The sequence below is a fragment of the Homalodisca vitripennis genome, chromosome 4, assembly GCF_021130785.1.
Source record: "Homalodisca vitripennis isolate AUS2020 chromosome 4, UT_GWSS_2.1, whole genome shotgun sequence".
NCBI lineage: Eukaryota > Metazoa > Arthropoda > Insecta > Hemiptera > Cicadellidae > Homalodisca > Homalodisca vitripennis.
In genome coordinates this window covers 118,001,257-118,015,331 of record NC_060210.1, presented here as the reverse complement: position 1 = coordinate 118,015,331, position 14,075 = coordinate 118,001,257, and the positions used below count along the sequence as shown (strand labels likewise).

General features: G+C 33.7%; 1 protein-coding gene across 2 annotated transcripts in view; it reads left to right on the top strand.

Annotated features, from left to right (window-relative positions):
* Positions 1-1,585: 1,585 nt before the first annotated feature.
* Positions 1,586-14,075, top strand: part of LOC124359998 (PDF receptor) — a 264,911-nt gene continuing 252,421 nt past the window's right edge. Inside the window, exon 1 of one of the 2 annotated variants that reach the window (XM_046813220.1) lies at positions 1,586-1,771. In XM_046813220.1, coding sequence (XP_046669176.1) covers positions 1,642-1,771 — 130 coding nt within the window. In that variant the 5' untranslated portion in view covers positions 1,586-1,641. Of the gene's footprint in view, positions 1,772-2,212; positions 2,284-14,075 lie in introns of those variants that run through there. The other variant, XM_046813221.1, reaches the window with a different exon arrangement.

Here is a 14,075-nt window from a genome sequence, read left to right as displayed (position 1 = left end):
TGGTCTCTTCAGTATATTCTCTTCTATTATATTATGTTTAATTTCGTTATTTTGAGGACAACAGAATTATTACTGTAAAATTTAATTTCAAGTTGAGACTTTTTTAGTTTAATAAATACAAATACATACGGCGTAAGACATACTTAAGTATATTTAATAATTTAGGAATGTTCTATAATTGAATGGTGTACTGAACTAAGTTGATTTTGTTGAGTAAATTATGCAGGAATTAATAATTATAAATAATCAAGATCAATTTAACCATGATCTTGAATAATGAGTATTTCACCTAAAAATAAGTATGACTAAACTTTTATTCTGCGATAAAGCACACATGGTACTTCACAACTAACAAGATCGTAGACAGGAAAATATTTGGGGGGCAGACAACTGATATTTTCCTGTAGTTTACAGAGAGTAAGGCCACATTTTGTTCCTTAAAAAGTTCTTGAACCTTTTTTTGTTGAGAAAGATCTTCCAGCAGTACATGTAAGTAATACTGTATTATTAAAATAATAATAATAATCGTTTACTTAAAAAGTAAGTGAAAAATTGGAAAATTTGGGGGGGTTTTCGGACCCCTTGGACTTCTTCACTGACTACGTCCTTGACAACTAATATATACAATTTTCGACTATATAAAGTTTTTGACGATGGAAGGATTGTGAAGGAAACACGATTTTCCGTTCACCAACACTACGTGTCAACATCTGCAATCTGATCTCTTCCTCAGGTGAATAATTAAGTAACAAATTACAATCTAGTTTAAAATTAAAAACCATAACAGAGTATTGTGAGACATAAGCCAATGATCAAAACCACTATTTTGTGTGTCAACTTCACCAGTTCTAAAACATGCACTTAATAAAAAAAAAGCATAGCACTAATTATTAAATACAGGTCAGCATACAGATCACGATAGTTCTTCATTCCCCAACCAACCACCTAGGACTGACCAGAGGCCATTAGCAGTCTGAGGGAGTGGAGGATCATTCTCAACAGTGTGTCGTAGGTAACCATTTCTTTAATGACAAGATGTCCATTTGTGTAAAAGTAAAAGCCACCACGAAAAAATCTCCATCCGGATATACTCGTATCTTTGACTAAAGCACAGGGCCACTTTGGAAACTGACTCCTGCTTGAACTGAGATAATATGTTCCCGAACATCCACAACGTTAATAGTAGACTACGAGAATTTCCCATCTCCAGAATCAATTTCTTTTCGTCTCACAAGTTTGACAAATTGTGGCCTCTCAACCCCTAGGAAGATCTCAGGGAAATTTATCATTTGGTGAGAATTCCCGTACTTACCTTCTATCACACTAGCAGTTCTGATGATACTTATGATCATTCATTTAAAATGTGTCTCACTGTTAGAAATACTGTACCTCATACATACAAAACATTCATCAGTACAAGCCTCAAAAACTACTTGCCTATAACTTCGATACAAAAACATGAGTCAATAATAAAATTTAAAGCTGATGTTTATATCCGTGAGTATTTTGTGTAATCTTTGTGTACAATCTCCAAATTTCTCCCTCACCTTTAAATTATTTGTTTTCTGTTTGTCTGTTCCAGGAATAGGAGTGAGCTGGATATGTAACCAAGTGCACCTTATCATGGCCTATGATTGAACAATGTCAATTCCATCTGTGACGTCCCCGTGGAGCGGTGGTGGAGGAACTTCTCAAACCAACCAGCGACCAGCAAACGCAAGTCTGGATATCTGTATGGCAAAGTACGAGGAGTACGCCGCGCCTATTGGAGGTAATTGTTACTACTAGTAGTAGTTACCTCTTGTGAGAGTATCTAGTTTATCATCATCCAGTAACCAGCAAACGCAAGTCTGGATATCTGTATGGCAAAGTACGAGGAGTACGCCGCGCCTATTGGAGGTAATTGTTACTACTAGTAGTAGTTACCTCTTGTGAGAGTATCTAGTTTATCATCATCCAGTAACCAGCAAACGCAAGTCTGGATATCTGTATGGCAAAGTACGAGGAGTACGCCGCGCCTATTCGAGGTAATTGTTACTACTAGTAGTAGTTACCTCTTGTGAGAGTATCTAGTTTATCATCATCCAGTAACCAGCAAACGCAAGTCTGGATATCTGTATGGCAAAGTACGAGGAGTACGCCGCGCCTATTGGAGGTAATTGTTACTACTAGTAGTAGTTACCTCTTGTGAGAGTATCTACCTGATCATCATCCAGTAACCAGCAAACGCAAGTCTGGATATCTGTATGGCAAAGTACGAGGAGTACGCCGCGCCTATTGGAGGTAATTGTTACTACTAGTAGTAGTTACCACTTGTGAGAGTATTTAGCTGATCAATCGATCATCACTTTTAACGGCTAGTTTTCAACACTATTAACATCATTGTAATCTCTATTTTTGACGACAATTGTGTAGTTCGCCGATTGTACTAAATTTTATCTAGAGGAGCCAATTAATGAAAATAATAACTTTTAGGTTAAAAAAATACTTGCAATAAATCCAACGATAACAAGAAACTTTATTTCCAACTTCAGTAAATTATTTGTTGGATGAAGCCAAAGGATTTATTCATTTCCCATTTTTGCTGTTTCTTCCGTGAATTCAGTCAAGCGTAAAATATTTACTGTGGAATGCGACAATTAGTATGGGAATAATTTGCTAAAGAATCCATCTTGCCAATCTAGGACCCCTGACACTGATGACTCGTGCTGCAGGATTGGACTTATCATACATTATAAAATGATACTCGTATTTTACGGAACACTTATAACTTTTTCTTGGAGTCCCTCTAGAGAGATATAGTGGTATAACGCTTCTGCTTCATGAAATTAACAATAAGATGTCAAAAATGAATGAACAAATTTAAAATAGACCATTTGTCGTTCAACGTAGAAAGTCTAAACTTTGTAAAGTTGTCCCTCCAAACAAATCCAACCGTGTTTGCAATAAAAAAAGCTTATTCGGCCCTTACCAGTTTGTATTTTGTTTGAAATTCTTGTATGCAATATTTTACAAAACTTCAACTAGGAAACTCTCAACATTATTTTAGGCTTTCACTTAACATAAGTATCGATAGTGATTTGTTTTTATTAACTTAAAATTGAATGAAAACAATACCAACAATAAACTTGCCGTGTTAATCATTTTAGAGCTTAGGATGATTTCACTCCATCGTACAGTCGAGAATTTGAAATTTTTGGAAATTGTGGAAGTAAAAATTAAATAGGTTTATACCAAATGAAAATTTAACTTTTCTTCAATAGGATGGAAGTTTACTCCATTTCTCGTTCACATTCTTACAAAATCCAAACTGAGATTAAATAAAAATTTGAATGAATAATGTTCTTGATTTTATAAAGCTAAACCCTTAAAGAATCATGGTCCTTGTGAATGAAGAATGAATGTACAGTTGAATGTGTAATTTTTTGTGATGTAACAATTTCCAAAACCTCTCTCTTGATGTCCTAGTTTATATGTCAAAAAGGAAGTTAGACGCTGGAAGCTTCCTTTTATGTTCTTTCACACTCCTAGCTCATCAAAACGGACTTGATGAGCTGAGAATATACACACATTTGAATGTGTAATGTTCTTGTAATATACAAGTTTCTCTTTCCACTAAGAGTTTGTTTGCCAAAAAGGTCAAAGGACGTTATGAGTAGCCTTTCATTCTTTTTCATAGTCCTAGATAAAATAACGCATACTAAATGACTGTGTCGTCCTGTCTAACTGTAAAGAAACGTTGCTTCTTGTAGTTCTCGTTAATATTATATGACTTTGTTTTATTATTAAAAGTTTTTAAAGCTGTATATGAAATACTACTTTCTTATTTATTAACATATTTGAAGCCTATACACATATTTTGTACTAATACTTGGTTTTGTGGTAAGTTATAATTTTTTCTTATTATTAATAATTATTAATATCGTAATTTTATTTTTACATGAAATAAAAGTGGGTAGAATATAAGTGTATAATATCTTCCGATTACCTTAATAGCCTAAAATTGTTGTAGTTAATTAGAACTAAAATGGTCCTAATTGTAAAAATAAATTATTGTTACAATATTTCATTTATATCAGTGTAAATTTTTTATGCAAAATAGTTTAGAAACAGCGAAACACACTTTAACTTTTTCACCAGAGTTAATATACTATAAAGCGTAATTTTATTTTGGGTTCTTCCAAAAAGTTTTAACTGTAAACGCAAATTGTGTGGGCGAATAAGACTTACCATTGCTGGAAAGCGAATGTTGAATTTAGTTCCATTTCACCTTCCGCTTACTCCAAATAAACTCACTGCATCGTTTCGTTATCAGAGACACCTAGAAAAGAAAGGAACCTTGGTTTTCGGAGTATATTTTCCCCTAGAAATGGAGAAGTTTAAAAGTTAACTTAATGTAAAAATAACTTTATGAATATTTTTATAGCTCAAGAAAGTTAGTTTGTATTTGAAAGGATTGTAATTTAACAATTGAAATGCAGGATTGTTTTCTTCTATTTAATTTCCTTAGTATATAATTCCCAAAATAATTATAATATGTATAGTATTGTTTGAACTGAGTGTGTAAAGGTAGGCACGACAAAAATTTTTAACCCTGCTTTGGTCAGGAAGCCACTGGAGACTGAGATAAAGTATAGGTACTTTATTTTAGTAACAATATATTTAATTACTACACGTTACTCTTCTAACTAATCTGTATTATTAGTAACCAACACAAGCAATTTATAATTAAATTATAAAACAAACCAATGGATACTCTAAGCTAGCAAAGAGAAGCACTAACATATAATTTCATAGTTTTGATGTATAGTGGAACCTAATAACCTGATCATGATGGCACAAAGGCTGGCACAAACGTAATTTGGGATGAGTTAATGGAACGAATCAGGTCTTTGTAAATCCAGTTATCGTTCATGTATCTGCCTGTACAACAGCAAGCATAACCTGGCTGTTACAGTTCACCACCGCCACTATCTGCAAAACAGTTGGAAAATGCTGTTTTCATGAGCATAAAACGCCCGATCCACTAATTTATCGCTGTCCTGGAGAATGGAGTTTTCTAGGTTTAATATTTACACTTTCAAAACGTCTGCCAGCTAAAAAGGTCTGCATTAAGGTATTAATAGTGCTCCAAACATTCTTTATGTCATTTATATACAGAAATTAATTATACAAAGGAAATCACAATAAAAAGTGTTATTATATTACAAAACTTACTGTCATTCTCGTGAGAAAAGTGAACGCAAATATCCGTAATTCGTAGGATTTAGAAATGCAAGTAAATGTTGAATTAAGATTATGTATAGAATGATTTCGGACATTTCCCATAATTATATGTTACGAAAAGTGTAACAATAAGTTTCGATAATTGAAATCTACCTTCTTACTCATGTGTAAAAATGTCCTAAGACATTAAAAAACTAAAGAATTTTTCAATTGTTAGACTGTCACCCAAAGTTGTTATTAATAGTAGGTGATACCTGACGAATAGCTTGAAGTCCAGCCATAGAGAATAAACCAAGCGCTCTCATTACACGTAGATAAGATCACACAATAAAGGAAACTCAATGTCGGCATTTCTTGTGGTATCGCGGAGAGTCATCTGGAAAAAAGAGAACATTAAGCGATGATCAGGAGGGGGGAATAAAGGGCAGCCGCCTCTGGCCCTATGTTTTTCTCCTAGATCCCAGTGTCATAGTGAGTGTACGAATTCTATTCGTTGTTGGTTTGTTTGTTTGTTAAAATATTTCAAAACTCCTAGTCAATTATTTTGTAATATTGATAGAAAAATGTTATCTAACCTTAACGGCAGGTTGACTCAGCGGTTGGTCTGCTAATTTCTTTGCGTTTGAACATATTCTCTTCTAGGTGTATGTTGGCTTCATCTCAGATCATGTGGTAATTTTCAGACTAGGAGTATCAAGCAACGTTACACTTTTCCAGTAGACCCTTTTTTATAATTTCTTTACATTAAATTCTCACATTTAGTGTTATTTTTGTCTTGCCTATGTGTTCCCTATTACAAAAAATGTATACTATAAACACAGTTTTTCGAGTCGTGTGTGCCATTTGTTTGGTTTGGTTTTTGCAAGACTTTGCCTAAGAATGGTTTGTGTCACAGTATTATATTTCTGCCAACTTTTCTAATTCTCTTTTTTAATCCTGGCACAAAAGGGATGGTCATGTTCGTGAATTTTTCTTTGCTTTAATTTACGGACTCAGTGGTTTTCCGATTATTCATTTGACACTTATTTATGAGAGACTGAGGACATCCATGTTTCATAAGACCAAATTCTACGTTTTGATTTTTTCCTTTTTTAGCCATCTTTGTCTAAGCACAAGGTCACTCAAAGAGAATGTAACTCCTTCTTTGACCGATTTTTATTGTTCCTTTGAAAATTTAGATATTGACCCGTGTGTGTTTTCCTAAGATAAACTGTCGTATTAAGGACATCCCTATATGTTTCGTACAGAATAGAGAGCTTTGGGTGGCAGTCAATTAGTGCATATATTAATCTTTTAATGTCTTAGGACGCTTTTTACACCTAAAGAAGAAGGTAAATTTCAATCTTCGAAACGTAGTGTTATACTTTGTTGTAACATATAACAATGGCAAATGTCCAAAATTCTACTATCGTTTCAAACCATCTATCGTCAATAACAAACTTTAAATAAGATTATGTCTTATCCATTTTGGCACAAACTGAAATAAACTTGAAGTCACTGTCAAGCCTAAGGCCGACCAAATGTAGTTGTGATTGCTTTAATCTTCTACTTTATGACTTTCTTTCAGATAAAATATAATGAAACACTCATGTCTAGGAATCTAGAAACGATTTTCAATGTAGACTATAATGGCAAAGCTTGTGTTTTCTTGAAATCAATAAAGGAAATTTTAATAGAACAATTACTTGTCAATAACGTTTTTTTGTTTGAGATCCAAATGGAAGTTTAACGAAAGAGTTAAAAACTATAAAACTATGTTTAGATTATAGTTATATCACCGTCAGACATGTGGTGACTGCCCACCACATTTATCAGACCGCCGCCGAATCAACGATTTAGAACCGGTCTTTCTGATAAGCCGCGTGCGGATGGAGGACCGGTGGTCTGATAAGGAGGAGTCTAGATTGAGTCAGGGACCAGTGAGGACGTCCTGATCGGCGAGTGGCGGTGGCGGAGATATTACCTGTCGCAAGTCTTAGTTTTATTATTTATTTTAAGAATTTTGTGTCACACTATGGATTGATTTAATAATCAGGGGGGGGGTTAGGTGCCGGAAAATTATAGGGGGGTAATTGTAAATTCTAAATTGTTAGTATGTCGGGGCGGGTTTATGTCGTAATGGTAGGTCGGCGTGTCGGTATGTGTAAATTGGTGTCGGTAAGTGTAAATTATCTTTGGCGTTATTAAATTGTTTTACGATTTACTTTTACTGTTTTGTGCTTAAATTATAACTTAAAATTCTTATCAAAGCTGGCAGGAGGAGAATATAGTGTAATTAGGATTATGGTCGCTCCACGGTCTTCATCGTGCAGGCGGGTACAAGCCTAGTCCTGCGCGATGACACGTTGCTTCCAAAAAAAAATCCATCCTAATCGTCACAATTGGTAGCAGAGCGAAAACTATAAATTTTATTGAATCAAATTATTTTACATCTGTTTTCAAAATCCTTGGTTAAACTAAATTCTTAATACTTCAGTTCCAAATCTTAAATAAATTTTTTTTTAATAGAACCTAAAACAAATCATTCGACATTATATAACTTTTCTAAATTGAATATGTTCTACACTTATTACTAAACAAGGTAATATCAATCTATTTATTTTAAAGAATATTTTATTATCAACAGATTATTATTATCGCGAAGCATTAATTAGTTTGCCTTTTAAATTGCCGTGTTGTTAGTGTTTAACAATTATCTCCTGCCAGCAATTAAAATTATTTAGCCATACTTACGATCTTTATGTATTTCATTACTTTGATTATAATACAATAATCGATATAATTAGTTTCCAACGCTGCCGACACCACGCCGACAATGGAGTATTGGCTTACATTTCAAAATTATTTTGTTGAAATTAATATTAAAAATCCTTTCATTTTGCATTACAAACATATTAATTATGAATGATTTATTTTGGAAAGTTTTCGGCCATATTTTAATAGACATATATACGAGTATATAACTAATAAATATGGGGAATTGGCATCATAACAAAAGTAATTACATTTCAAAATTTATTTTGTTTACATTGGTACTAATAAACTTTTATTTTGCAAACATATGAAATATTGAATATCAACACTTAATTTCGTTTATATTTGGTAATACTTCTAATAGTCACATATGTAATTAATGTAAAACAATTGTTCAAATGGCATTATTTTCAAATTAAATCAAGATTTCAATTCCAACAGCTATGCTTGAATAAGTACATATACAGACAGTACTGCTAGTCTATAAGAATACAGAGTTGCGATTGTTGTGAAAGTTTGCATAGAGCTATATAAACAAATACAACTGGATTGAGCTAAATTTATTTCAAGTACCCAAAAAAAAAAAACCTATAAAAATACAAAAAAAATGCATAAAATTTCATAAAAATGTACAAAAAAATAAGTTAAATGTCAGGATACTTTCAAACCAGTAAATGCTCACTTTCACAAATTATTTCTTTCCCATATCCACTAAACGGTGTGTTTTATTCAAGCAAGCTTTGAAAAACACTAAATTTTATATAATTTAATCTTATTACAACAGTAATCATCATCTTATTATAATAGATATTGGATACTAGATGGCTGGTTTTCTAGTTTTACTAATTAATTAGTGATACATTTATTACTATTTATTAATTTATACATTGATGATACGTTTATTACATTAGCAGTCAATAAGGTCTCTTTAATTCAAACCATACTTGATTATTTTAGAGTTTCCACGTGTTAAAAAATCGATCTTTAATGATTATAACAGTTAACTACCATTTACAGGAGTAATTTCACATATAAATTGGGAGGTATTGTTTTAAAACGGCAATATCAAGCTACAATATTGTATTTTCATACTATTCTGTTGATTGAAAACATTCAAAATTATAGCTCTCATTGAAGTATATTTAATCGTATCTATTAGGCCAATAAAACTTTATTTTAGATTAATATTGATCAAAAATTATAACTTTTATTCATTCGATATAATTTTAAAACCACTAGCAAAATCAGTTCATATTATATTTTGGTTCCAGGATGGGGTTGTAGTCAGTTAAAGTAGAGGTAAAGTTATATTATACTGGTAAATACCATATATTTTTGTCTGTTATCCCAATGTTTCATAAATGTCTGCAATTCAGTATGTTATTTTCAGAGCTACAACATGCTACAATATTAGTAAGTACAAGATATATATTACTTCTCTCTATAATAGCAATAAAGCTTACATTAGTTATATCCTCTTAACCAAGATTTAAAAAGGTAAGTTAACTGATGGTTGAGCGGTAGTATAGTTGCTGGAATAAAAATCTAATCTTATCGCCTTATTATCAGTACCGGAAGTAGGCCCTATTGTTTGCCTTCTGCTGGGATTTTACAACATGCTTAGTTTACTTAATTTATTTAGTACCACTCATTTCAAACTTTGGTCTTTCATATTATCGTGAGAAAATCTCGGACAGGAAACACTTGAGAAAGTGGAAGTTATGTTTGAGAGTTATTTAAAGTATTGAAATCAATTGAATTATTGAATTTAAATTGTAACATGTTAATTAGTAACATACTTAAATAATTATTGTTCTTATTTATTGTAATCTGTAGATATTGAAACTTTGGATATTTTTTTCACTGGGTTAAAAAAAAAAGTAATTAAACTTATACGATAAGTCGAGTAAAGTTATGATACAACAGTTAATGAAAATTAAAAATTAAACATTATAGATTTTCCTGTTTATTTGCGTGTTTGAAATATCTCTTATATATATGCATACTGTTGGTAATGAAATGGTTTGATTTAAAACAATGGCTTATTCGCACCGTTATAGAGATTTGTCTTTAACTAAAATTAATATATTTTAGGACTCGGTATAACTCATGCAATTTAATATATTTCTTGCCTCCTATTTTTAGAAAAGCCCTACGCCTCGCTCTTACATAAATTAAATGAATAATTCTCACGTAATTCAATTAATGGGTGACTCACTAGCCCGACGTTATTTTTTCTATTTAAGTAAGTTCAAAAGTTCACAATTAAAGGTTGAGGACAAATTTTAGGTTTTTCCGGACTTAAAGTATGTGATTTAAAAAGATAAAATCAAATCACAGCGACCTTTTTTAAATTTGATTACCCTCTATTCCTGCTGATCGGCACAAATGATATTCTGAACACCACGCCTGTAGGACATTTTAAAGCAACAATTTGTAGCTCTATTGAAATGCATTCGACGGCTATGTCCAAATTTACACATTCTAATCTCTCAGCTTCCGGTTTATCCTCGTATTCAACGGTGCAATCACACAGTTAATAAATTAAATGCCTTCAACCAGTTTTTATCTTCATTGAAGTCGGTAAAACAACATTATTGTTCCTACTCCCACGGTCATTTATAATCGAAAGTTATTCCATAAATTTTACCCACATTCGGACAGACTAGACAGCGTAAATTTTAACAATGAAGGGTTTCTACTTTTAACAATGTTATTGAAAGATATATTAAAAAAAAACTCTTGAAACCAGTTATTAAAACCAGCTAAAATAGAATATAGACTTGTTATTTTAAAAACTGAATTAAATGCTTCATAGGTTTAATATACAGACTGTTGTTATGTTTTCTGTAAAAAAATACTTCAATGCCAGTAAGTAATAAAAGGGTATCCATAAGATAAAATATGATGCATATATAAGCCTTAAGTAAATAATATTACTAAATATAATAATTTTTTATCTATCCAATTGAATATTACCGCTTAAAATAATTGGCCACTATAATAAAATTGAACTATCAATGAAGCACTCAATTATTGCAGTAATTAATTAATAACAAATTATATAGTAAAAGTGAAACATACAACAATATTAATTGGTAAACCCCCTTATAGTTACAATGGTACTGAATACCCCTCCATCTTTACATAATAAATAGTATTGTGAAGATATTGTGATATTAGTATTGATATAATTTAGTAATTGATATAATTTATTTATATTGAGTCAAGCATAAATAAGATGTTTAGAGTGCGAAGATATCCTCAAAGAAGACGTATAGTGTCACTGATCCACCGTATGAATGGGAAAAAAAACGCCCTAAAGGACTGGCTTGGGTAAATTTACTAAATGCATCTCAGGCCAAAGAACAGTGCTTATGTTGGGGAATAACTCCTGCATCTAAATTAGAGAACAAATCGTGTTCTACTAAAAGAGCGTATCAGTGGAGCCAACTGTCAAGCAACTGTTCTTAATCCAACAGAGTCGTCTACTAGCCATACAACCACAGACATTCAGAGTCCCGTAACCGATTGGATGCAAATAGTCCACACAACGGCAACCGCTGTGGGAAACCAAATTGCGTCAGCCTTGTCACAGATGCAGGGGACTTCACCGTCACCCTCGACATCACGCGCAATGCTGCCCTCTGTGTTAACTGATTTAATTACAGATTTACCATCGCTTGATGGAATAGTTATTAGAAAACTACTACTCGATTTTGTTATAAAATTTAGGGAAATTTTGATGCTAAATTTAGCTAATCAGACAGCGTCATATTAGCAATTTTACCTAAAACTACAGGTCAATTAAGAAATATCTGGCTACAAGCTATTTCATCAAAACAGAATCCGGAAAGTCTAATTACCACCGTACTCGATACTTTTCTGCCTACTAGAGCTCGTCAACAGGCCACGGTCGAACATATATATAGAATCCAGAAACCAAATGAAACACTGGTTAGTTTTATCAATGATATCAGACCGTTAGCAGAATTGCTTATACCGCTATTTCACCCCAGGAGATGCTTGAAATTGTCATTACAGGAATTAACCCTCAAACCAGAGCTCGATTTAGCGGGTTTTCCGGCTCCAGCCACCATTTCTGAATTGTTGAGCTTAGCCCCCCGATTACAAGTAATTCAAAATACGGAAAACCGGTTCACACAAGATTTAAATTCACCAGAGTATTATCAACAAACTGGACCACAGGTCCATGGTGGACGTTCAACTAAACCAATCTTATAGACAAATAGGGAGAGGCAATGTAACTTATAATCGATATCCCATACAAGATCAGCAAAATAGTTTTCATAACCGCCGCAGTCAATCGGGACAATTTACTCAACATAGACCTCCTTTTCAGAATATGAATACAAACAATAGGAATCAACTACATCATCAATTCTCCAGAAATCAATCTCAACGTGGGTTTTTAAACTACAAAAGAGGGTTCTAATGGGCGGAGACTCCCCTCTTCTAACTTTAAACCGCCCGTTTTGATAAATCAAGCCAGCAGTGAGACACCTTTCACCAAGTCGGCTCAAGCTCCTTCTTTCCCGGGAGTTTCAGTTTTGTACAGTTCCTTTGACTTTTCGCAAGTTAATCATTAATTCTTTGGTAGATTCGGGTTCTTCATTCTCCATTAAACCAAATCAAATCAAATCAAATTCTTTTATTGCAAGGACAACATGTATGAGTTGCATAGCAAACGTCAATATTGTATGAGTCTATTCTAAAATTTTAAACATTCATACCACATTACCTCATTCAAACATACAGTTTTACAATCCCGCATCTTTCATTCCTGGCAATGAAACCCACTTCAAACATTGGAGTCAGTCATTCCAATTGTGTGGTCTCCAGTCGAATTCAAAAAAACTCATCTGCATTATAAAATGCATGCGACACCAAAAGGCGTTTGAGACGAGCTTTGAACGCCTTGGGCGTTGGGGTAGTTTTTTTATAGAGTTGGGCAGTCTGTTGAGGAAATTAACACCTGCTTGCGAAGGCAAGCGTTCACAAACTACCGTTCTGTGTCTTCCCGTACGGTAGTTTTTCTCTGCCTCGTGTCTCATACATGTGTATGTCCCGGCCTCTGGTTAAGGCACATTTGTACATACAAAACATGGTTGTTTCTAAAATGTAGAGACACGGCAACGTCAACAGCTGCAATTTCTTGAAAAACCGGCCTGCACGACTCTCTGTAATTGATTTTTTGCGATGATTCGAATCGATTTTTTTGAAGTCTGAAAACTCTCTGGAAGAGAGTGTTTGCACACGCTCCCCACAGAACCAGAACCGTAGGACAAAATGGGGATAAATCAAGCCGTAATACGCCGTTATCAGTACCTGACTCGGGCAGTATTTTGCTAAAGACCTCAGAACGAAAATTCCTGAGGAAATTTTGGCACAAACGTGGTCAATATGATCATTCCAGGTCAACCCTCTATCAAGGTGTATTCCCAGGAATTTTGAAGAGCAGACTTCGTCCAGTGTGGAGTCCCCCAAGAAAACTAGGGTTCACCAAGGTTTTCCACCACACACGCAAAGAAAAAATTCAAAACATTTGATTTTGATGAGTTTGCTGTGAGATTGAGGCTGTTGAAGTGTTGGACACAGTTGTTGATGTCAACAAAAGCCTGTTGTTCCAAAACTTTCACTGGATTTCCCACTGAAAACAGAGAGTCGTATCATCAGCATACTGCACTAGTTTTCCATGCCGAAGTGATGATCCTATGTCGTTGACATAGAGCAGGAAAAGCACAGGACTGAGTATGGATCCCTGTGGGACACCATATTTCAGTTTTATTGGCTGGACAGTTGATTTGAAATTTGGACAACTTGGGATCTGTGGCTTAGGAATGAGCTAAGCCATTCAAGGGGCACGCCTCGAATGCCATGAGACTCAAGTTTGTCTAGCAGTGTGTTATGGTCAACGCAGTCGAATGCTTTTGGACAGGTCAAGAAACACACTCATTGTGTGTTTCCGATTTTCTATCCCCCTCCACAATCATATCAACAAGACTAACAACTGCGTCAGTTGTCGATTTGCCCTTTCTGAACCCAAATTGTTCATCAGAGAGCTGATTGTATTT